The sequence below is a fragment of the Carassius carassius genome, chromosome 8 (genome assembly GCF_963082965.1).
Source record: "Carassius carassius chromosome 8, fCarCar2.1, whole genome shotgun sequence".
Classification (NCBI taxonomy): Eukaryota; Metazoa; Chordata; class Actinopteri; order Cypriniformes; family Cyprinidae; genus Carassius; species Carassius carassius.
The window spans coordinates 16,654,734-16,677,617 of record NC_081762.1 but is presented as its reverse complement, the minus strand read 5'-3'; the positions used below and the strand labels follow the sequence as shown (position 1 = coordinate 16,677,617).

Sequence of the window (22,884 nt, the reverse complement as noted above, 5' to 3'; positions counted from 1 at the left end):
GATGTCTTTGGTTATCGCATATTTATGCTGCGTTTTAAAATAGAGTGTTGAATAAAAAAATACAGCTTGTTAAAAACCGCATCTTGAGGCTTCTTCAATATGTTCCATTCAATTGCATTCTTTCTGCTTTAAAACGCAAGGATGAATGCTCTCTCTACGCCCCCTTAATAGCTCCCACTGAGAGCAAGTACGTGTGTGTCATCAAACACTTCAAACCATCTCAAGATCAGGATCCCACATTGGATAACTAACAACCCCTCTCTTAATTTCTGTGAGATCTTTTAATTAGAGGCCCTTTCAGAGACACTTTCAGTGGCTCATTTTCAAGTGCGGTATCAAGGGCTGTTTTTGCAAATGAATGAGTTCATGGACTGTATTTCAACATTTCTTCAAATTATTTGCAAAAGATTAGAAATTTTAACAAATGAATGTACCTGAGCGAAGGGAATAGGTGCAAACTCCACCTGGTTCTCTGCAGCTCGTCGACTCTTGGGAGCATCCGGTGGGCACTACAGAAGCACAAAGAGCACATGCAGTTCAAACTGATTTAGGTATAATATAAATGTTAATATTACAAGACGCAATCGCTGACTCCTCTGCTTTTAAAAAGCCACGTTAGAGCAAATGTATTCAAGGGGGAAATAGTTGCCCTTGTTTCCATTTTAAACACTGCTTGCAGGGAGCTTTGAGCATTCGCCCCAAAACAACAGAACACAGAGAACTTTGCTGGCTTACATTCAAACACACACACACACACACACACTATGGCAACCATGTTGATGTTTTAGTCAGATGGTTTTAATGTCATTCATACCTTACCTCACATATACGTAACTAACATGTAAAGGGAATATTTTTTTTTTTTTCAGATAAAAAATGGTACTTCTTGCAAGTCACTAATCTGATCCAAAATTGTATCAAATTTCTAAATGCCAGCTCAGAGTTGGCTGTACATATTCTCATATGCACTTCCTTTGTCAAGTTAGTTTCGCAGGTGACATTTCCTGATCTCTACCTTCTTTACTATTCCAGGCTGTGGGTGGCTGTATGCTTTTCATACAGGCTGAAGTTATCTGCAAGGGACGCATTCCTGTGAGTTTTTTCAATTCAGCAAGCCTTGCCAAAGCTCTGATCAATTCAGAGAGGAGAGACGCACCAAATTCCAAATCCTCAAATAAAGCAGCACTCCCACATTGATGACTCAAGCGCTGTTCCTCCACCACAGCCATCCCGATGGAGCTTGATCCATCAAGTACAACTACAACAATGATTTTTTTGACAGAAAGAAGGCATCCATTTCCTCAGCAAAACATGAGCTTTGCCTCCACTGTGATCACTGAAAACATGTGCGAATGTTTCATCAGCTAGTGTGAAATATTACTTGACAATACTGGGAAAAACACTCACCCTTTCAAAAATTCTTCTACCTATGCTTGAACTGTGGCAGGTTCAAACCTCCAAGGTAAAATTATATAGTTATTTGTGTAATTTACATGCATGGGATTGCATGCATAACATTGTTAACGTGCTCACTTTTAACTAATTTCACAGTTACTTTGATGCAAAGTGCTTCACTTTTAAATAAATAGTTAACCTCAAAATGTGAATTGTATTTTCTCTCTCTGTCTCACTTTCTATTTGTCCACATTTAAACATGTTTTCATTTTCATTTACATCAAATGATTTCATGTATATTTTATTTTATTTAAAATACCAAAAATTATTTAAAATAGTTTGTGAGTAAATTTTTTTAAGGTGAACTATTCCTTTGTCTGAACAAACAACTTAATGTAGTTCAATCGTTTATTTTTATTTTTAATGTTGATAATGTCAAAATAGCTAATTACTGGACATCGAATAACAGAATTGAATTGATTTCTTTATTTTTTTTTTATTTATTCTTTTTACTATACATTTCTACTTTTTTAAAAATGTTTGTTCATTTCCAGCAAACACTATCCAAATAAGTGTCGTTTTTGTTATGTAGATCTTAAACCCTGCTCTCTATGTACAGCAATGCCATAAAAAGCCATTTGACAGCCCATAGTGGGTGAATACTCATAAATGAATTCACTAGACGAAACGTGTTTGAAACTTCGCATATTACCATGTATAAAAGCATTTTACAGTGTTTTTACCAGTTCAGACATTATTACCCGAGCTCCAGGTATCTCACAGCAGGCCTCCTGGATAGCCAGAGAGGGGTCACAATACACCATCACTTGCTGGATGTCAATCTGAAGAAAGATGAAGAGAGAAAGCATATTAAAAGCAGAGCAAGAACAAAGAAAATATGCTTTTTAAATGCTGGACCCCCCATTGCTGTACATATGACCACTTACATGATCATTTTGCTAAGTGGTTGGATAACTAACTAAATAATTAGTAATGGATGAAGCTCTATTAGGCTAGAATGGGCTGTTCTTTTCATCTTTTTTCATTAGCCCTGAAGAGAAGCGCCCGTAGTCTTCCTGTCTCTCATACATCCACAGACACACTCCTGCCACAATTCCCAGGCAGACTGGATGCCAGGGGCAAAACCTGCGGGAAGCCAGCTTATAGGAAACATCTACTTCCGACTACTCTATTAGCAATGTAGTGCTCAATTATGAGAGGAGACGGAAGCTTCTGCAGTCTTCATCTAATTGACATTCTTATATAGCAAGTCTCTTCCTCTGTAAAAGGTTCACAATACGGCCTCAATCCTTTGTAGGATCAGCAGAGGTCCTCACCTCCACAGGGCCAGCATCAGTTGCCCTCATACCCAGCAGCGTGTGTCCATTAATGGGTAACTGGCCACGGAGCTCCAGGGGCATGTTCTCAATGGAGCTGCAGTCCACGTGCAGGGAGGCAGCACCTCTCTGCAGACTCAGAGCCACTTTATGCCAGCGCATGTCCTTCAGGGATTCCACACCGTCTCCTTTGAACACACACCCCACCATGGACCCTTCAGGGTCAGCTCCACTCGCCCGCAGGGCCAGGTTACCATCTGGACCATTCCAGTCCAGTGACAACTAAAGGAGTGTGATAAATAGGGAAAAAGAGAGTTTTATTTAGAAAATGTGATTATGTTGAGGCTGCAGTACAGGATCCAAAATTAACATTTTGTCATTATATATATATATATATATATATATATATATATGTTGTTATTATTTCATAACAATAAATTATTTAGCTGTATATCATGGCAAAAGTACATATAATCTTTTAAGATTAAGATGCTTGTCATAAGGCATATCTTTTGGAAATGTTACATTTTTATTACATATATATATATATATATATATATATATATATATATATATATATATATATATATATATATATATTTTTTTTTTTTTTTTTATATATATATATATTTTTTTATATATATATATATATTTTTTACTATTTCTTTGACTAGTTTTATTTGCCAAAGTCACATTTCTCACAGAATTGTCGCAAAGTGTTAGTATTGGTGTAGCATAATCAAAAACTAGCTTTAAAATTAAATATGTTTTACTAAGTATTCAAGAGATCTTACGCATAAACCCATAGTATATTTAAGTCAGAAATGAAAAAAAACTCATATAAAACATATAAAGCAGCATGGCTAGATAACATGAACTATGAAAAAAATATTCAAAAACGTTGTTAATGGTAAAGTTCAACATTTGCTAATACATTATTAAGTTCTAAAGTTTTATCTGTTAACATTATTTAATATACCTGAGGTGACATGAACTAACAATGAACAAATGTATTTGAACCAACATTAATAAAAGATGAATAAATGCAGTAACAAATGAATTGCTCATTAGTTCATTTTAGTGAATACAGTAAAAATGTACCTTACTGTTTAGTGTTACCATTGATTGAGTTAATGATTCAATGACTCATTCACGCTTGTTTCAGTCCTGAATTAATCATGTTTTATTTAATTGATTAAATTAATGATTCAATGATTCACTTACTGTATAAACAGTCACCTGTCTTCACCAACTGGTGTAACAATGTAATTTCCTAAAAGATTAACTAAACATCTTCACCTTTTAAAAGAATTTCAGTCATTTTTGCAATTTTATCAGCTTATATTCGTGTCATGGGTAAGTGTGCTGCTATGAGCACTACTCAGTCTGTCCATTTTTTTCCAATATTTTAAAAATAATCAGCAATTAGGATTTTATGATTTATAATGCCGCTCTTTAATTAGTAGTTCCCAAAGATACAGATCTATGGACTTGAGCGAAAAGTGGACACACACCTGAGGATAGCCGTGTTCATCTGATATCTGGAACAGGTAAATGTTATCATTCAAAGATTTCTTCTTCAGAAGCAGGGTGAAGACCAGGGTGAACTCCTCTGGAAGTCCATGAGGAAACACTTGACTGAGAAGACAAGTGTGCGGTTAGACTGCAGTACACGTACAAACAGTCTGAATGCTATCAGAAGAGGGAGTATCTATGTATTAATGGTGCTGTGGATACAGATATATGGATAACCCCTGACACTAATTTTGAAAAGAAATGCAGCTCAGCAAACCTCATCTTCATTCTCAACTTCTATCTCTCGGTAGATAAACAGTTTGCCTGCCTCTTGGTGGGTCAAGGGCAGGCAAACTCCAGGAATGTGTTTACCATCCCAGATATACACACACATACAGACTCTGTACTGGAGTTTATTCACACACAAGTCATGGAACAATGAGAAGCTGATCATAAACACATAAACATGCATACGTAACATGCACAACAATGAGCAGGTAACGTGTTTGTATCTAAAATGAGATGACAATGATTTATAACAGAGACCATGAATCCAAAGTAATAACAGTGAAGCCAGCCTTCTCGAGGAAAAAAAAAAGAAATGAAATCAGGACTAAACACTAGCACGAAAGAGAGAGAGAGAGAGGGAGAGAGAGAGGGAGAGAGAGAGGGAAATTGTACAGGATGAAATTGAGGTATATATTCATTTCCAAGATTTCTTGTTGATATTGATAATCAAAACTAATTCACTGAAAGGGCCATCATAAATCAAAGATTATTATTATTTTTAAAATTATTATTAATAAATTGAATTGTTATTCAATATTAGAGTCCCGTATAGCAGATCTATATATTGAGAATAGAGTGCATTATATATTGTTGGAAAGTAACTAGAAAAGTTCAGTCATTATTATCAATGCCATTTGTGGAATTACAGAATTTCGATTGCATAAATTTCTTTATTTTGTTTCATACTATTTGTGACCTAAACAGCCTCATCTGTATAGTGTGTACTATAAAACTGTAGTGTTTTTAGCCAAGTTTAGCGTGTCATGTTGCTCTGTGATGATTATCTCAAGAATAATAAACTTTGCTTTTATATGTTTGGGCATGTTTTAATTAGAATCATCTGCTGAAAGTAAACATTTTTATATTCTGTTCATATTTCAGCACTGTTACAAATAGATTTAACACTTTTGAAATGTGTGTTTAAAACAATGCCACTTTAAAATCAATGGACCAATCAGAATCTAAAAAGCAGTATTTTTATACAGACATCTTTGTGTTTATATTAGCAACATTGTATAGGAGCTAATACTGCACCACTCTCCATTAAGCAGTTTTTAATGGACAAATAGCCAACTTGTGTATTTTTGAGTAAGATACACAACCATTCAAATATTTTTAAATGTTATGCATCATGAATTCCATGTGTTCCTTTGTTTTCCCTTACGAAAAAGAAGTTTATTCACTCCTCATAAATATACTTAACATGACATTTAAGTATACTTGACTTATACTTATAAAAATTCTAAGTATATTTGAGCTATACTCCTAGAATCCTGTTTTCATTGTTATACTTTAGAGGGTGCTAGTACACATCTTCTGTACAGGAAAAAAAAAAAACACCAGATACTAACGTATGTACCGTAACACGATCATCTGACATAAAACAGCATCAAAGCTGTAACATTATGGAATAAAATGACAGATGAAGAGGTAATATTACAGTCAAGCTTTGGGGTGTTGATTGACTCCATCTACGTTTTGATTATCATTCTGAATCCAATTCATAGTCTCTTTTTTCAGCTTTTTGTTCATTTCTTTATTCTTGTTATTTCTTAATTTTTTATGAATTTTTTTTTAAGTGTTTAAAAAATAATGCATGAAGCTAGAATAAAATGTTTTTTGTTTACAAGCAGATACTCTGTTCTTTCTTTGGATGTTTTGTATGTTCAGATATTCATACAACAAAATATATACACATTAAAACATAAATTTTTAATTTTCATAAATTTTCATAAATTTTCATAAAAAGCCACTTGTGGCGGCAGTGGCTCAGTGGTTTATGTAGGTTGTCTACAAACCGGAAGGTTGGTGGTTCAATCCCCGGCTCCACCTGACCAAGTGTCGAGGTGTCCTTGAGCAAGACACCTAACCCCAGCTGCTCCTGACGAGCTGGATGGCGCCTTGAATGGCTGACACCGCAGTCGGTGTGTGAATGAGTTTGTGAATGGGTGAATGTGAGGCAACTTGTAAAGTGCTTTGGATGGCCATGTGGTCTGTTGAAAGCGCTATATAAATGCAGTCCATTTACCATAAATAGGGACATTGTAGTATGATGTAAAGTTCACTTAAACAAAACTTATGAGTATACTTGCAGTACAAAACTACTAGACTAGTAGTTTACTGAGACTATACTTCAAAGTGTACGAAGTATTTAATCAGTATACTTATAAGTATAAATAATATAGTAATATACTTATTAAGTTCACTTTTAGAATAATTGCAGTACAAACTACAAACATAGAGGTAAACTAGTAGTGTACCCAAAGTTTACTAAAAGTAGTAAAAAAAAAAAAGTAGTTTACTTAAAGTATACTTAAAAGTATACTTTTATATAAGTGGGCCAATTTAGTCCCAAGGAGTACTGAAACAGTACAGCTACAAGTATACTACTAGAACACTGATATTTGTATACTTGCTATATAAAGTATACTTAGAAATATACTTGAACTTTACTTAAGTATACTTAGTAAAATAAACTTGAAGTATACTACTTTTTCGGAAGGGTTCACCAATGACAAAATGTTTATTTGAACATATAATTATTTCTGAATGATAATGTGACACACTGATGATTAATGTAAGAGCTACTGAAAATTCAGCATTGGTGAGCATAAAAGACTACTTACCAACCCCAAACTTATTTGAATGGTATTGTATGTAAATAAAACTAAGGGCTGTTACATAGTCAACGCAAACAACGCAAGCAAGCAACGCGAGCAACACGCTACCTTTCATAGTATAAACAGTGGACGCAAGCGTCATGGGCAATGCATGTATGCAATACACCGCTCACGCAACAGGGGGTAGTAGAGTCAGGTCACGTGATATTCGCCCTTTAAAATCGAAGAAGAGCTCAGGATGGGTAGTTTGTGTCTCTGGTGCTTTCCATGCGAAGCCTGGACGAGGACAGACGTTTCCAGTACTTTAGGATGTCGAAACTTAGCTGCCCCGCACCACCTCTGCACGCCACCTTCCGCTTTTTGTGCGCCCTAGTGAATTTGTCATGGGCACATTTCCAGTCCGTTTTCACCTTACCTAAGGGTTTTCCCATCGCGATTGCCACCTCTCTCTAGGCATTTTCCAACGCTATTTTATTGGAGTGTAATTGCAATGAACTATCATATAAATGTGGATGTATACATATAAGCTAGCATAATTTTTCCTCTTCGCCCACCATTGTATTCAAACCTTCTTCTTCTGTAAACATAATATCAGAGTGCGAATTACCCCAACATTATTGGGGGGTACTGCTCCTTCACTTCTTCTATGACCACCATGGTCCACTACCATATAAATCCCCACTGTGATCGCCAAGTGCAAAATGTGTTGTGCAACATACATACAAGGTCTAAACATGCGACAAACTGATAATCAGTAGGCTACAGAATATCTCATTGTTATTATATATCCAAAAGAGAACTGTTTTGATCAACTCAAAAGTTAGAAGTTAAGTGCACTGAAATACCATTCTAATTACTAGTAAAAGTAATACATTTACAAGAAGCCTATTGCCTATTTCATGAAATATTGATTTGGTTTATTTTTAGATTTCAAAAGACCTGGAGGTAAGACCCAACCCTCTCATATAATGTATAAACAGAAACCAATTTTCCATTATAGTCTATGGTAGTCAGTGTCAAATCAACACAATTACTTGGAGATATGTGAAACCTGAGCAATCTTTAATGTGATTAAGGAGCATACTATGAAAACCCATACTACCACAGAAGAACTACATAGCAGTAACATACAAGAATCCGATAAACTGTTAATGTCAGAACAAGCTGGGTATAATCAACACTACATTATCCTACAAATGAGTCACATATACACATATGCACAAACAAAGATACACTACTAAATTTACCCTATACAGTCAATAGCCTACTCGATCTGGATTGGAGCAGCAAACATTTAGTGTAAAAGTAAAAAAAAAAAAAGGATATTTTTTTAATATTTGAATCACAGCTTATATAGTGTTTTGACATCGACAACCACAATCAAAAGTGCATTTTACCTCAAACTTGCATCTTGTTAACTTTCTAAAGAAGGCTCAATCGCTTCTCGGGGTCGACATTAACACACTGACAAAATTATATTCAGAATTTAAAATATTTTATACCACTTTTTAATGTGTGATTGTGTAAAGGTGTTCATGAGATAGAGTTGCCAACCTTTCGCAAACTTGCTTTCAACGTCGAACGAACACTCGTTCTCATGGAGATGTGGTGTGAACGGAGGGGAGGGGCTGTGCTTGAGTGTGTGTGTGTGTGTGCGCGCGCATGTGAGGGACGCATGAGTGAAAGAGAGATGGAGGGAGAGCAGGGAAAGGAAATGCAGCTGAACGAACACGCTGCGTGTTTTAAATAGCGTTAAAAAATGAAAGACCTTGACAAAGACGAAAACTAAGGACATTACTCTATAATTTTATTTTATTTTAGTTAGTTTTGCAAAACACACATTACAGTTTTAGTTAGTAATCGTTTTTTTTGTAATATATGCCTCATTTTTATTTTTATTTCAGTTAACGACAATGTTTTTTTCCCACCTAGTTTTAGTTTTTTTGTTCATTTTTGTTAACTATCATAACCTTGGACCTCCCCAAAACTGATATTTCTGTCCCTTTCGGGGGTATAGTACCCCCCAGTACCCCCTGTAATTCGAACTATGCATAATATACTTGAATTAATGTACAATACTTGCAATGTCGCCCCCACTGACAACGCATAGTATTGCGTGCATCGGCGCGTCAGGTATCAAAAACTAGGACGACACATTTAGCTACACACTGACGCATAATGGTTTAACGGCCCTAATATGCTTGAGACTTTTCATCTACTCTCTCTCTCTCTATATATATATATATATATATATATATATATATACTAGAGGTGTAATGGTACACAGAAGTCATGGTTTAGTACATTGGTTTTTGGGGTCATGATTCGAAAATGCCCTCGCCTATATTAATTGTAAAGTTCAAAGCTTTTAAATAGCATTTATTTGGTGTCAAGTTAGCAGTTTTTAATTAATTTGCTAATTACTTAGAAAAATCACAAAGCATCATTATCAGTATCAGCCACAACAAGCTGCTGATTATCAGTTATTCTTATCAGCCCCCCAATTTTTTTGCACTTCTTCTTGGACACAAATACAATGACCTGAGGAAACACAGTCAAACCTGCACCCTCCATCTCGCTCCAAGGTGAGGTGAAATTCAAGATAAAGGAAAGCAAGAGTTAGACAGTTCTATTATAAGCCAAGTCTAAACTAAGAGAATGACTAACACAGAGGTGGCCTAATAATTTAAACCCCATCTGCTGCTATCAAGTATCAGAGACCGCTTGACAAGACTTTACATTAAACTTTATCTCATAGAAAGAGAATGTCGGAGACCATTTATGGAGGAAGAATCCTGTTTTTTCCCCCTTTCTGCAGTAAGCCGGCCATATCAAGTGAGTTTGTAGCAAAGGCTCTCGCTCTCTGGCTGAGATGAGATTTAGAGCAGGAGAAAAAAGAGCTCAGGTTTCAAATGGGGAAAGCACCTGGGGCTCTGGAAAACCCATTCTTAGAGAGGAACTCCCTGATGATGGGGGATTTGAGTATGTCTGTGTGTATGTGTATCTTTGCCTTTCATTGAAAAAGTTTCAGAAGGTCAAACTGTATAACTTCCAAGTAAAACACAACTATTATTGCAGCTAAAGGAGGTAAAGGATAGAATAAGAAAGCATTTTGATGAGAAAATTTTAAATCTGACATTTGTGTATTAACAAGTATGACCACATTTTGTACCATTGTTCTGATCCCGATCCCTGAACATAAGTGTTCTCAAGAGACCTCCAACCTAACATCTGGATCCAAATCCCTAACCTTTAAGTAACATTACTTGCAATGCACATTAGCACCAAGATAAGCTGTGTCAGATCCTCGTGTTTATTTGCAACTGCCAAGCAGCTCTCTCTAAAGGGAATGTCAGCCAGGGAACAGCCATCATTTCAAGATGGGGAGATAAACAGCTGCTCAAGCACTATTAGTGACAATAGATCACATGTCCAAACATCTGAAAACAAATGGGTAACTATCCAGGAGGGAGGGAGATAAAGACAATACATTATTTCGTCCATTATGTCCATTATAGCATAATAACGGAGTTTATGCCACTCAAAAGTTCTACAGGTTTCAAACTCTCAGTCTTTAGCCCTTTTGGAATTAATTTGTTTTTTAGGTGATGTTTGAATTGCAATTGAACCGATAATTCTGTTTTTAACAATTTTTAAAAAATCATGTTTTTCATTGTGCATTCCAATTAATTTCAATCAAACGGCAGTTGGGTTATTTTTAAGTTTATTTTTAAGTAAAAATAACAAACATTTCTTTTTAAATAAAATACAGCTAACTAACTGCGGTGGCATTCCCTCTTTTCTTCAATTTTCTTTGCTTTTGAATAGCTTGTAAAAGTGGTGTGAGCATTTTATTTTCAATTTCAAATAGCAGGAATTCTGCGTAAAGCAATTGTTCATATTTAGTTAATTTAAATATTCCCTATTTTCGAATTAGCAGCAGTTAAAAGCTATTATGAGGTCCACAAGGTAGCCTGTACAATAAGAAATCCCGTAACCTTCTCAGAAAAAAGTAGTCCTGTGCGAATAGGGCTTTTGAAGGCTTCCATTTGTGTGTGTGTGAATTCATGACATAGAGTATACGCTGCAGATCGAGGACAGAGCAAGTACAAAAAAAGTATAAAAAGGTTATATATTCCAGAGACCAAGAGCTTCAATATTACTCCTCTGACCTATTTGACTCAAATGCCATAATTTCTGTTAAGTCTACATGAAAAAAGAATAAGAGGAAATTCTAATAAGGAAGCTGATGAGTAGTCTAAAGCAATGCAAAATGACTTTCATCCCAACATACAGTAACAGATGAAATACAACCGTTAGCTTATTTCATTGTCATAAAATGGATTGTTACTCTGGCTTGAGGTCTCACCAAAAGCACTTTTAAAGTTATTGTTAATAAAACATTTAACAGCGTTTCTGTGTAAAAGCACAAAGCAGAGTGTAATCCGCTGAAATGTTTATTTGCAGCGAGACAGACGTAACTTAAGGAGGAAGTCAAAATCTCTCTAGTGACATTATTGCGATTCCTTCATGATGCTAGCATTCTGTAAATGTAAGCCCAAATAACAGTCAACGGACAGGAATTTGAGGCTTGTAGTGACCTGCTAGAGTACTTCTAGAAGTTCTGCAATTCTGTCTTATTGTACTGTATGTTTTATTAACAGGCTCCATCATCTGAGAGCAAGCTAAAATTTAGTTTTTTTCGATAATTGACCATGAAGGGTCACAGAAAATTATGGAAAATAATCCCGCTCTTAGAATCTCTGAGGAAAAATAGATACCAAGACAAAAAGGGAAAGGTAAAAAAAAAAAAAATTACTCTGTAGGTTGGATGAGTTGTACTTTTCCAAGGCGGAGGATGACAGGCCCTCTCGGGTTTCGGATCTTCTTGACCTCGCTGTTCTTCAACAGGGAGAAACTGCGTGCCAGATTGAAACCTGCAGATCATGCAATCAATCCATTTACCACCCCTTAGGCTAATAAATCAGTGAGCTGCTAGTTGACATGTCCTATGCTATGTATCAACTCTGCTGTGGCAGTTTTCAATTCATGTAAAGCCAAAGGAGGGACCTTAACACTGGGAACATTTATATCTTTCAGCTCATGTACAGAGTCTGTTCCTTAGACTGCCTTAATGGGCAGTTGAGCTTTAATTAAGTGTATTAAAAGGCTTGAATGATTACAGATGGCAGTACATTCACATAATTATGTAGAGTGAACTTGTTTCCCATTTTTTGGATATACTATGCAAAATAATAGGCCAATCTGAAGTGCTTTTGCGTACAAAGCTCAAGAAAATAGAAGCCAGCTTTGATTATGATGAGAAATGTTTCTTTAGCGCCAAATTAGAATATTAGAATGATTTCTTAAGGACTGTGTGACACTAAAGACTGGAGTAAATGGCGGCTGAAAATTCAGCTTTGACATCACAAATTTTGGAGCCCCTAAGGGGACATGATGATGCAAATTAAAAAAATTAAAAATTGTGTGCTTCCTCTAGAAACTTTGCGTATTCTCGTAAAACGTTTGTGATGAAAATAATATGAGGTGGAGAGAAAAACCTCAGAGAATGAAAAAGCATTTTCCTACCATCTCATATTTTTTGCCACCTTATAAAAAAAAAAAAAAAAACTTCATTTTAGAAGTTGTAATATTAATTTACAGTTTTTCTGTTTTACTGTATTTTTAACAAAGTTTGAAAGCAATTATCAATCCCTCTGTAATGTATTACCTATAAAAATCATTAAATTTAATGAACAAAAATCCAAAAACTCATTCTGTGTGAATGGCCCCTAAATAGAGGTCCAACTTTATGAAATTATAAAAATTATGATAATATGGATAGTTCACTCAAAAATGAAAGTTTTTGTCTACTCATTTACAGTTGCTCAAACCAGTGAACAATAACTTAAATGTTGGCCTGTTGCTCTCACACAAAGCTATCATATTAAAACACTTGGCATGTAGCATACATGTAATATGGACTAGTTTTTTATTTTTATTTTTTTAGAGCTTGGAAACCTTCCATCACTATTCATTTCAGTTTATGGAAAAGAGCAGGTTGGACATTCGACTAAATATCTTTTTTTTGGGTGTTTCTCAGAAGATCAAGGACATCATGTTGTATTGAATAACCTGAGATGAGTAAATGATGACAGATGATGATTGTTTTCATGTTTTTAAGGGAGGTCTTTTAACAGCAGTATTTACCTGTAATGTTGTTTCTGACCGTTTGAGGAAACTTCCATTCTTCTACCTGTATGGATGGGCAGCTGACACCTGTAGAAACAAAGAAGCAGTGAAGTTGCAGCAGATTTTGTCCTGCCACCAGTGAAAGGTTTTGCATAAAACAACTTGTACACCCCATCATGAGGAGTCCTGTCAAAACTTGGTCCTGAACAAGAGGTGAGCAAGTTGAGGTGATCAAAGATGGTCTGAAGGGAGACAGACACCATCTAATATATAAATGGGGTTAAAAATAACATGCGCTTGTCTGGAAGAATCACTCTCCCAATCTCACTGCCTGGTGGCAAAGACAGGTGGTCTGACACACTTTCGACTGATGGACATCATTTGAAAAACACCTCACTTTAAAAAGGTTCAGCCAAAGTACAGTACATCCTATGGTATGGTACATCCTGAGGAATTCCAACTGTTTGAACTTTTAGCAAGGATGTCACATATCTTCTTTGGCTCACTTGGTGATCTGTGTGTATGCATAAACAAATATATTCAAACTAAATAACAAAGGAAATCTTATCTTGACAGCAAATGATCACCATACATTTAAACTGACAAATGTCATAACTTTTTGCCAATAACTATTGTACAACTAGACGTAAACAACTTTTGGAGGAACATGTTGCATTTAAAATCCACTCAAAATATCATTTTGATTCTGTCTATATCTTTCCATGTCTTTTTTTTTATGATCCACAAACTCTGAAAAGTTCAGTGGAGGACAATGCATTTGAAAAAGAAGACTTTTTCTTTGTGAAGAAGCATGTCAAAGGCGCCTGAGAGAAGAAAAGTTTTTAATCAGCATGGTTTGATTGGCTCAAAGACACGTACATCAGTCAACATGCATTAGCAAGTTACTGCTCTGTATCGAAACTGTCACGTCGATGTTTCAGAGATCAGATGAGTATGAGAAACTCAAGAAATAACAGAGAGAAGCAGCTCAGAGCTGTCTTGTTGAGCTTCTAGTGGCGGAGGAGAGCTGGTGATGGGGTTTCTAACTCGTATTCTTCCACTGTCAAGTTACAAAGAGTCTTTTTAAATCTACAACACCTGGATCTCTCCTCAGCTAACTCAGCACATACAGAAAGGGAGGAAATGTCTCCAACAAAAACTTCTCTGACAGATAAAGAATTCATTTTGAATTGTTCTCGCATTTTCACTTTTTGAAATCAGAGAGACTCAGCTAAATCCCTTTTCTTCTCGGTTCTACAAAGCCCCTCTGCTTTCACACGGCAAAAAGGCGGGATTAAGATGCGGAGATGTCAGGGAGGAGATGGGAAAGCTGGAGGCGGCTCTCGCTCCCGAGGCAATGATGGAAAGTTGAATGCAAGGGGAGGAGAGGTGCATTTCAAACGCATGGAGAACAGACACGTCATCATGCAACGCAGACAGTGCTACAGTTTGAAGTGGAGAGAAGATTTCTGAGGTTTTCGGATAATTCTTTTAATTTAGGGATACGTACCTGTACGGGTTGCTTCACCAGAGGTTCTTAGGAATAAAAAGTCCTTTACTTGCCAGAAGAACAAAACCTTCATTTTAAAAATGGTAGAAGAAAAAAGTTCTTCACCTTGCCTGGATTCAGTCAAAACGTCTCCTCATTAACATTAACATTATCCTGAAAGCTCATAAAAGTGATATACTGCATCATACTCTTGTTCTATTTGCCCCTAATTTAATATTATTTATTGCATGTTTTTAGGTGTCAGAGTTGGCCTGGAGAAACTCATTAAAGAGAAAGTCAATTGGGTAAAGTCATCCTAGAGACCTACCATCCACCCTGTGAAACAAACCCAGGATAATTGGAGCTGGTGGAACGTGTGAAAAGGTTTTTTGGTGGGTTTGTTTGTCAGCTTGTTCAATCATGCATCACTTCTGAGCACAACATGGTGATGAAATGTCAAATGATGCAATCAGACCAGAAATGCACAAGAGAGAAGTCATATGAAAGTCACATAAAAATGCCTGAATATGATATTTCCAAATATAATATTTCCAAACATGCACAAATTAAGTAAAGTGCATTAATTTTGATCTAATGTTGACTTTAACAATTATCATGTGTGGTTTGTCATCCATTAAATCTCATTCTTAACTGACTGTGGAATATCTGAAAAATAGGTTTAGGCGTAAACATAGGATAGCAGTAAAATCATACTCTTAAACTATGCAATGTTTTTGTCATAAGAAGCACTAATGGGAACAGGGTTCATATTTACACATTTCAGTAGAAGAGTGGCTACATTCAGTCAGACTTGCATTATTATAATAATAAGATAAAACAGGATTTTTTTGGACGCCCAGCTTGAAGAGTCTAACAAGCAAAGGCGCAAAAACAACATGTTCTAAGAGTTTAAAGTGATGAATGATAGAGGACAAGCCCTTACAAAGTTTCAACTGGAGATTCTGCCTCTAAACAAGCAGAGCTTCACGTTTCCCAAAATAATTAGAGAACGAGTCAGTCTTGTATGAAGCCAATAGCCAGTAGTTACAGTACGATGGTCTTCAAAACTCCTGCAACTTTTTTTAAAATGAGCCTAATTACAATGAGAAAACTAAGTGTCATTCGAAAAAAGAAAGAAAGAAAAAAAGTCTAGTCTCACTGTAATACTGTGGGACCCCCACTTTTCTCAGTTCTGCTGTATGAGAATGTAAGGTGGAAAGATGGAAAGGTCCCAAATTTCCATAAGCATATTGTTGGGACACAGCCCTGGCAGTCTAAAGGAAAAGGCATGGCATCACTCTTTAAACACTGAGCCATTTTCCACAGTTCCATGTTCTTTTAGGATATTCTATCCCTTCTTTTTATTTTACTTATGTACAGACCTTTTAAAAGTACAACATGCACTTTGTAAGAAAATGTAATGTAAGAAAAGAAGCAACAATTACTTTGGGTTAACTTAAATTTGGTTAGTCTCCTCTGATCTGTGCTATGTGCACAGACATTCAGCACACAGCAGATGTATTCACAGAAGGCTTCACTAAGGACGAAGGCTAGTGCATTTAACTAACCAATGATATGTAGTTGGTTATTCAGATGTCACACACACACACACACACACACACACACGATATATATATATATTAATGTCATTCAAAACACATGACTTCATTTCTTTCACGAAACATAAAAAGACATTTTAAAGAATCGTGCTAGTTGCAATTATGATGATGACTTTCAATATGCAGAAATACAACAAAGTATCATAAAAGTGGCCCTACAACTTAAATTCCAAATCTTATAAAGCCAACAAAAAATGATTAATACCTGCTTGTTATAGGTAAGTTCTTTAAGAGAAGCAGTAACACGATTTCTGATCTTTGGCTGACAAACCACGAAAATCTGAATGCTTTATCCATACATCAAACTGGTTCTCAAGTTCAACAGATTAATTCATTCATTCGTAGTGGTTCTCAAGTTCAGTGGATAACCACTTTGATGCCTGTATAACAAAACTATGGTTTGATTGGTAAGGATAGTTCACAAGCTGTATTAAACACTTTTATAGTGCTTTTGAAGCATTATGCTTTCTGAAGTTTGAAATTTTCTCCATGGGGACTAAGAATAAGGACCAGAACATTTCTTCAAAATGTCTCCTTTCACATTCTATGGAATGACATGAGGATGAGTAAATGATGACAGGATTTTCATTTTTTGGCTGAACTTCCCCTTCAATGATTCCTTTAAATATTCATAATGCTATGTTGGCAGTAGTATGAATTAAACATAAAGATTCTTAGCTGTTTGAACTAGCCTTTGACAAAGTCATCCTTTGATTTGGAGAACAGGCCCTTACCTTCAGCTAATGCCAGATGACCCCCGTGAACCAAGCAGATGGTGAGAAGCACCAGAGAGGAGCAGACGACCCTCATGACTCCCTCCTTCAGCTCCTAACCATGATAAAAAAGAATAAGTGAACAGGTGAGAAGGAAACAGCAGACAGAGAGTGTAAATAATCTGGAAACAGGTGTGTTATGAAATATTGTTATAAGGTTTTTTTTTTTTCTTCTTTTTTTCACATTTAATACTATACATCTGCTATGAAAAGAGTTTCTAAATAAATGCTGGAAAGTGTAAGAAAGAATGTGGGAGCAGTCACAATCAATATAGTGGTTAAAGGAAAGATTAATAATGCTGCCTATTAGGTTGGATGGGTGATTTTTAAGAGTATAAATTGTGCTAATGATCCAAAGAATTTCCAATAAAGCTTTGTAACCCATGACGTTTGATGTTCATCATTACTGTGTCCATCTGTCCCTCTCAGTAACAGTACAATCTCTCACATACACAGCAACACAATGGTTCGCCACATTGAATGCTAACTATATGCTGTATACTACCTGACATGTATATATATATATATATATATATATATATATATGTATATGTTTGTTTTGAAATTTCTAATCGTAAACACCGCCATGTTGAAGCCTGCAGTAAATATTTTGCATGGCAGTCCACTCTGCTTATTGTTTCTCGAGAATGTTGCACTCCTGTTTGTCATTGTGCACGTAACTTAACGCCAATAAATCATCAGAAATATTGGTATTTACCAATACATTGAATCTTTACATTCTCTACAATCTTTACATTCTTCCTGCCTGTTGTCCGTGGATTTACCTATATTTGGTGTTATTTGCTGAATAAAATGCATCTAGACATGCAAAATCGATTTTACAATCGATTCAATGATTACTTGTCACCCAAATCAAACAGGATTTTGTTGTGACAACCCAAGAAAGCAAAGTAAACGGTCTCTCATTTGTAGGTTGCATTGACACCTAGCGGTGGATGCAAGTAAAACAGTATAACAGTACATCATTTTTTTTTCCCCACATGAAATTCATGCAATAAACATGTTTTTGACAAAAATTTCAATTTGTTTGTGGTCTATATAGCCTGCATCAAAATGAGGTTTGCAATGATGTGCCCGAAGGCACGGGTTGAAGACCCAGTCAGTGACGTCACGATATGCTCATTTGTTTAAATTCATACCTACGTCATCACCATCACCAAAATTGTACTTTTTTTTTTTACATTGAAACTTGAAAAAAATATATATATATACCTACCTACCGACCCCTTTTTTTTTACTGTTACTGCAAACCAAATATTTTCAAGGATGGCCTAAAAGTAAAAGCTTGGAGGTTGGATTTTAGATTTTCTTTTTATGTTTTTGAAATTAGTTTTGTATAATCACCTAGGATGCATTTATTTGATTGGGAATACTGTAAAACAGCTTAATTTTCAGCATCATTAATTCAGTCTACAGTGTCACACGATCCTTCAGAAATCATTCTAATATGCTCATCTGAAGCTATATATATATATATATATATATATATATATATATATATATATATATATATATGACAAAAAAACAACACATTTTTGCCATTAAACAAATAGAATAATAAAAAAAACTGTTTCTCATGTGTACTGATGTATTATGTGTATCATGTCAGTGCATATGGAGGGATTCAGCACCTTTAATTGCTTGTGACAAAGGAATTAATCTAAATGGTCTATCAAGCATGCCTCAGATATATTTACATGTGTTCACAGAACCAACACCACCTCGCTCCCCTGTTTACAGACATGCTGCTCGCTCAAAATGACCCTCACTGGCATGTCTGGACATGAACCTGTCGGAGTGATGCATTAGTCAGAAAGCCTGAGGGGGGAAGGTCTACTCCTCATCCTTCTATGGCTTTCTTGTAAATTTCAGCCCATTGGTGATGTGTGTGCAGGCAACAACTAATCTGCATCCTCCAACTGAGGTCATGGAACCTGTAGGCTCTGTACCAGTTGAGACCAAAAGTGAAGTGAAGGTTTCATGTGAAATAACACCACCCCAGAATATACACTATAACCTGAAGATGAGAAACGCTCTAACTTCTCTCACCGACCTTCCACATGTCTGTTTGTATCATTCCGATTCAGTTATTTACAAAGCTCCAGCTCGCTTCTCACTGCAAAATCAACAGTGTTCTTGTAAACAAGACAACATCCATTCCAGGTGAGCGAGGCGGAGATACTCCATTACCTGTATTCAATGCCTCTGGGCAATTTCTCATTACCATTCGCTTCCACGCACAGGAAAAGGAATGAAAATTAAAGCTTGTGCTTGTTTTGTTCCCTTTTCACTTTGTTTGCCGTGCAGATAGAACAGCTGGACCACGCAGATAAAGGAAAGAGTCTCCCTTGCGTTCTGTCTTGGCACAGTGCCCAGTAATCTGAAGTGAATGTCTATAGTCGAAATGACAAAAGCACTAGTTAGTGAATCAAGTATGTGGGCTACAAACGCACAGGGGTGACAATTCACAGTGATTCAATGAAAGATTGATAGTTACAATCAATCTATGCATGCAAAAACAATAATTCGGGACCATCTAAGAGAATGGCTAAAAGCGAAAATGTGCATATTTAATAAACAAGCGCTTTAATTAGCTATTGTTCAAATGTCTACAGTCATTTTGTTTTGCAGACCGCTGACAGGAAGGAGGCTGTGAAGAAGGAATGTAGTGTGTTGTTTTCATGTCATAGTCTGAGAGCTCAGGGAAAGAGGGAGCGCTAAACTTTCTCTCTCTCTTCAGAGCAGTGCAAACAAGAAACAAGCCGCATTTGTATGCCTATTTTACGTATTTAGTGCCGTTAGTTAATCGATGGGTTATAAAGATCTCTTAAAATAACTATTTTGGGAAGGCAGGGTGCTAGAAATGTCACTGGTGTGAAGGCCTAATCATATGATGTCATAAACAATCTAAAAGTTCAACAGTAAGTTAGACTGAACCTGGTGCATATACCCAATTTTCGACAGCACACAGCATTTGGTTACAAGAACCTGTGAGCTAGAGAGACACATCAAACACAAGCAGAGAGCAATCCAGAGGGATTTATAATGGGGTCTGTGGCATTTGTAATCATGTCTGTGGCACTGTTTAGCCTTCAATTACAGCTGTTTTGCAATCATTCTCCTCCAAAGGAATTTTTTCTTTCTATGCTACAGCATCTTTCTTTTCACTCAAGGCAGAGACTGTTTGCTTGAAGCTTGGTTTATCAAACTAGACCTAATTATTGATGGGAATGTGTGGCAAATCCGGCAACGGGAATAGTCTGTGTGTAAAAGTTATGCTGCAAACGTCTCTTCACCTTGTCTTCCCCTGCATCAGCAGCAGATGGTTTTATCATCAGATAGAGCATGCATTTTTTTCCACTCCCATGAGCCGTTTTTTTTTTTTATCCCAGTGTACCCTTGGCAGATAGTATGCTGAAAAGGTTTGGAAAGAGATTATCAATGATCTGTATTTAAAAGCATTTCCAGGGGGTTGCATTAAAAAGTGTCCTGATTATACTTTGAAAGTTGCATCATTGCTGACAAGCATTATTTTGAAATGTCTAAATAATATTAATAACAATAAAATAGAAATATCTGAGAGAAGTGTAAGATTGCACAGCTGCAGGGTGCAGATGCGTCCCCTCCTCTTCATGCTGACAGCATCACAGGGATGGGATCATATTCCAAACGTCACTGTGACACGCAGCTGTCCAGATGCGCGCGTGGAAACAGCAGCGCGTATTCTGTCCGATTACTTTAAACGATACTGAAGTGATTTGCATAAAAGTAGAAGCAAATTAAATTTACGTAATATTGTTATTAAATATAATATTTATAACTAAGCGAAATAGCCCCCCCCCCCCCATTTATGCTGTTTTAATTGTCTTTTTGTCTCTTTTTTTACATTTAACCAGTTACTCTTTGTTTAAATAGCAAAATACAATTGTTACAATAAATGAACATTTCTCTTTTTATCGTTTGTATTTGTTAATACAAACATAATACAGATATGCAGTAAATTCTAAAACGCAGTGATCTGAATACACGGAGCGCGCGAGTTATAACGCTCTACCGCTGGGGGGCCAAGATCAGGGCAACAAGTCAAAAAGTTTTAACCACAAACCAAAGTGGTAAAAAGTGATAAAAGAAAAAAAACCTTTGCACTAATTGCATGTGCAATCCGACAGCACGTGACACATTAAAACTGTAATGAAATCTGCACCGAAAAACTATTTGAAGAGCACATTTGAATGAAGGAAATAAATTAAATCGGCTAAATAATATAGAAATAAACATTCCTGTATTCCCAATAGCATTAAACTGATGCTTATATGCATATGCTACAGTATATTGACTAATAAATTATTTGTAATATATAGCCTAAAATAGGCAAACAATTTCCAGTTTCAGTAGCCTAAATACTAATTAATGGAAACCTAATCTATAGGCTATCTCCGAGGAGTTTGCAAGGATCCTCGCCGCCGTAAAGACTCCCGATATGTCAGAACCAAACACACATAACTTTACCTTCTGTGTTCGTTAATCCAATGAATTATGGCCACATTAATCCACAGAAAACTCTTTTCAGTGTAATCCAGTTTGCTGAAAGAGCTTCCAAGAGTCCTCTCTTGCGTGGATAAAGTTTTTTGCCTGGGAGTTCTCCTTCTCCGACTCCTTTTTCCCCTCCCCTCAGAGCTGTTTTAATAAACTTTCCCCTCACTGTCGTTCATCAATGGGAGAATCTCCAAGCTTCGCTTGATGACATCATCAGCTGCTCCGGCGGAGTGTGGAAACGCGCCGCGGGCTTTTCTTTCCGTTGCTGCCTCCCACAAGTCCTGCTTTGTTTGATTCCTCCTTTTCAACTATGATTCCACGACTGAAGAACTTGTCTGAGGTCATGCTAATGCAGACAACGCTGTGGGTAAGACGGGTCATATGTGACTGAATACCAAAGGCAAAATATGACAAACTAGCCTACTGCAACAGTTTTGATGGTAACCATATGGTTAACCATAACGACAATGGGTCGTCTGGTCCTTGTTTTGTTGTTTTCAACTTTGGCAGTAAACCACGTGAATTGAATTATCCGCGTTTCCTGTAACTGTACGTTTTTAATAATTGAATCGAGATTACCCTTTCATATATTCACTATTCATTACTTCCTCCAAGATCAATGCAGTGTACACATATCCACACAATATTGGTGATTCAGTAGGTTAATAATACTCAGAAGACATGCTGCATCCAACCACTGGACAGTTTGCATTCTCATCATTCCATGGGAACTGTGGAGTCTTCAAATTCAAAATAATTTAAATAATCTTTTTCCAGTATAAAGAACATTCTGGGGAACGGAAAGGATCCATGGATATTGCAGTTTGATTGTGGAACTGCCAATGCCAGAGCTGTCACACACCTGGACTCATTTTGTGTGTTTTTTGCCCCTGTTACCCAGTTTCTGTCTCTATGTGGTTTGATTAGTTCCCAGGTGTGTCTAGTCATTTCCGCATGTGTTCCATGTCCCTGTTAATTTAGTCATTCCATCCACCTGTGTTTTCCCTATTATCCTTTGTATAAAAGCCTTGTCCTTTCAGTTCTGTTTTGTCGGGTCTACTCGTCTACTCGTTACTTGTCAACTTGTCTACTTGTCCA

General features: G+C 36.4%; 1 protein-coding gene across 1 annotated transcript in view; it reads right to left on the bottom strand.

Annotated features, from left to right (window-relative positions):
* col16a1 (collagen, type XVI, alpha 1) overlaps positions 1-21,918 on the bottom strand; it is a 68,400-nt gene extending 46,482 nt beyond the window's left edge. Inside the window, exons 1-8 of the mRNA XM_059556456.1 lie at positions 21,760-21,918; positions 17,191-17,284; positions 13,367-13,435; positions 11,976-12,093; positions 4,247-4,370; positions 2,733-3,014; positions 2,157-2,237; positions 435-509 (exon numbers count right to left, since the gene is read on the bottom strand). Of these exons, the coding sequence (XP_059412439.1) occupies positions 435-509; positions 2,157-2,237; positions 2,733-3,014; positions 4,247-4,370; positions 11,976-12,093; positions 13,367-13,435; positions 17,191-17,266 (825 nt within the window). The 5' untranslated portion in view covers positions 17,267-17,284; positions 21,760-21,918. The remainder of the gene's footprint in view (positions 1-434; positions 510-2,156; positions 2,238-2,732; positions 3,015-4,246; positions 4,371-11,975; positions 12,094-13,366; positions 13,436-17,190; positions 17,285-21,759) is intronic.
* Between the last annotated feature and the right edge of the window lie 966 nt (positions 21,919-22,884).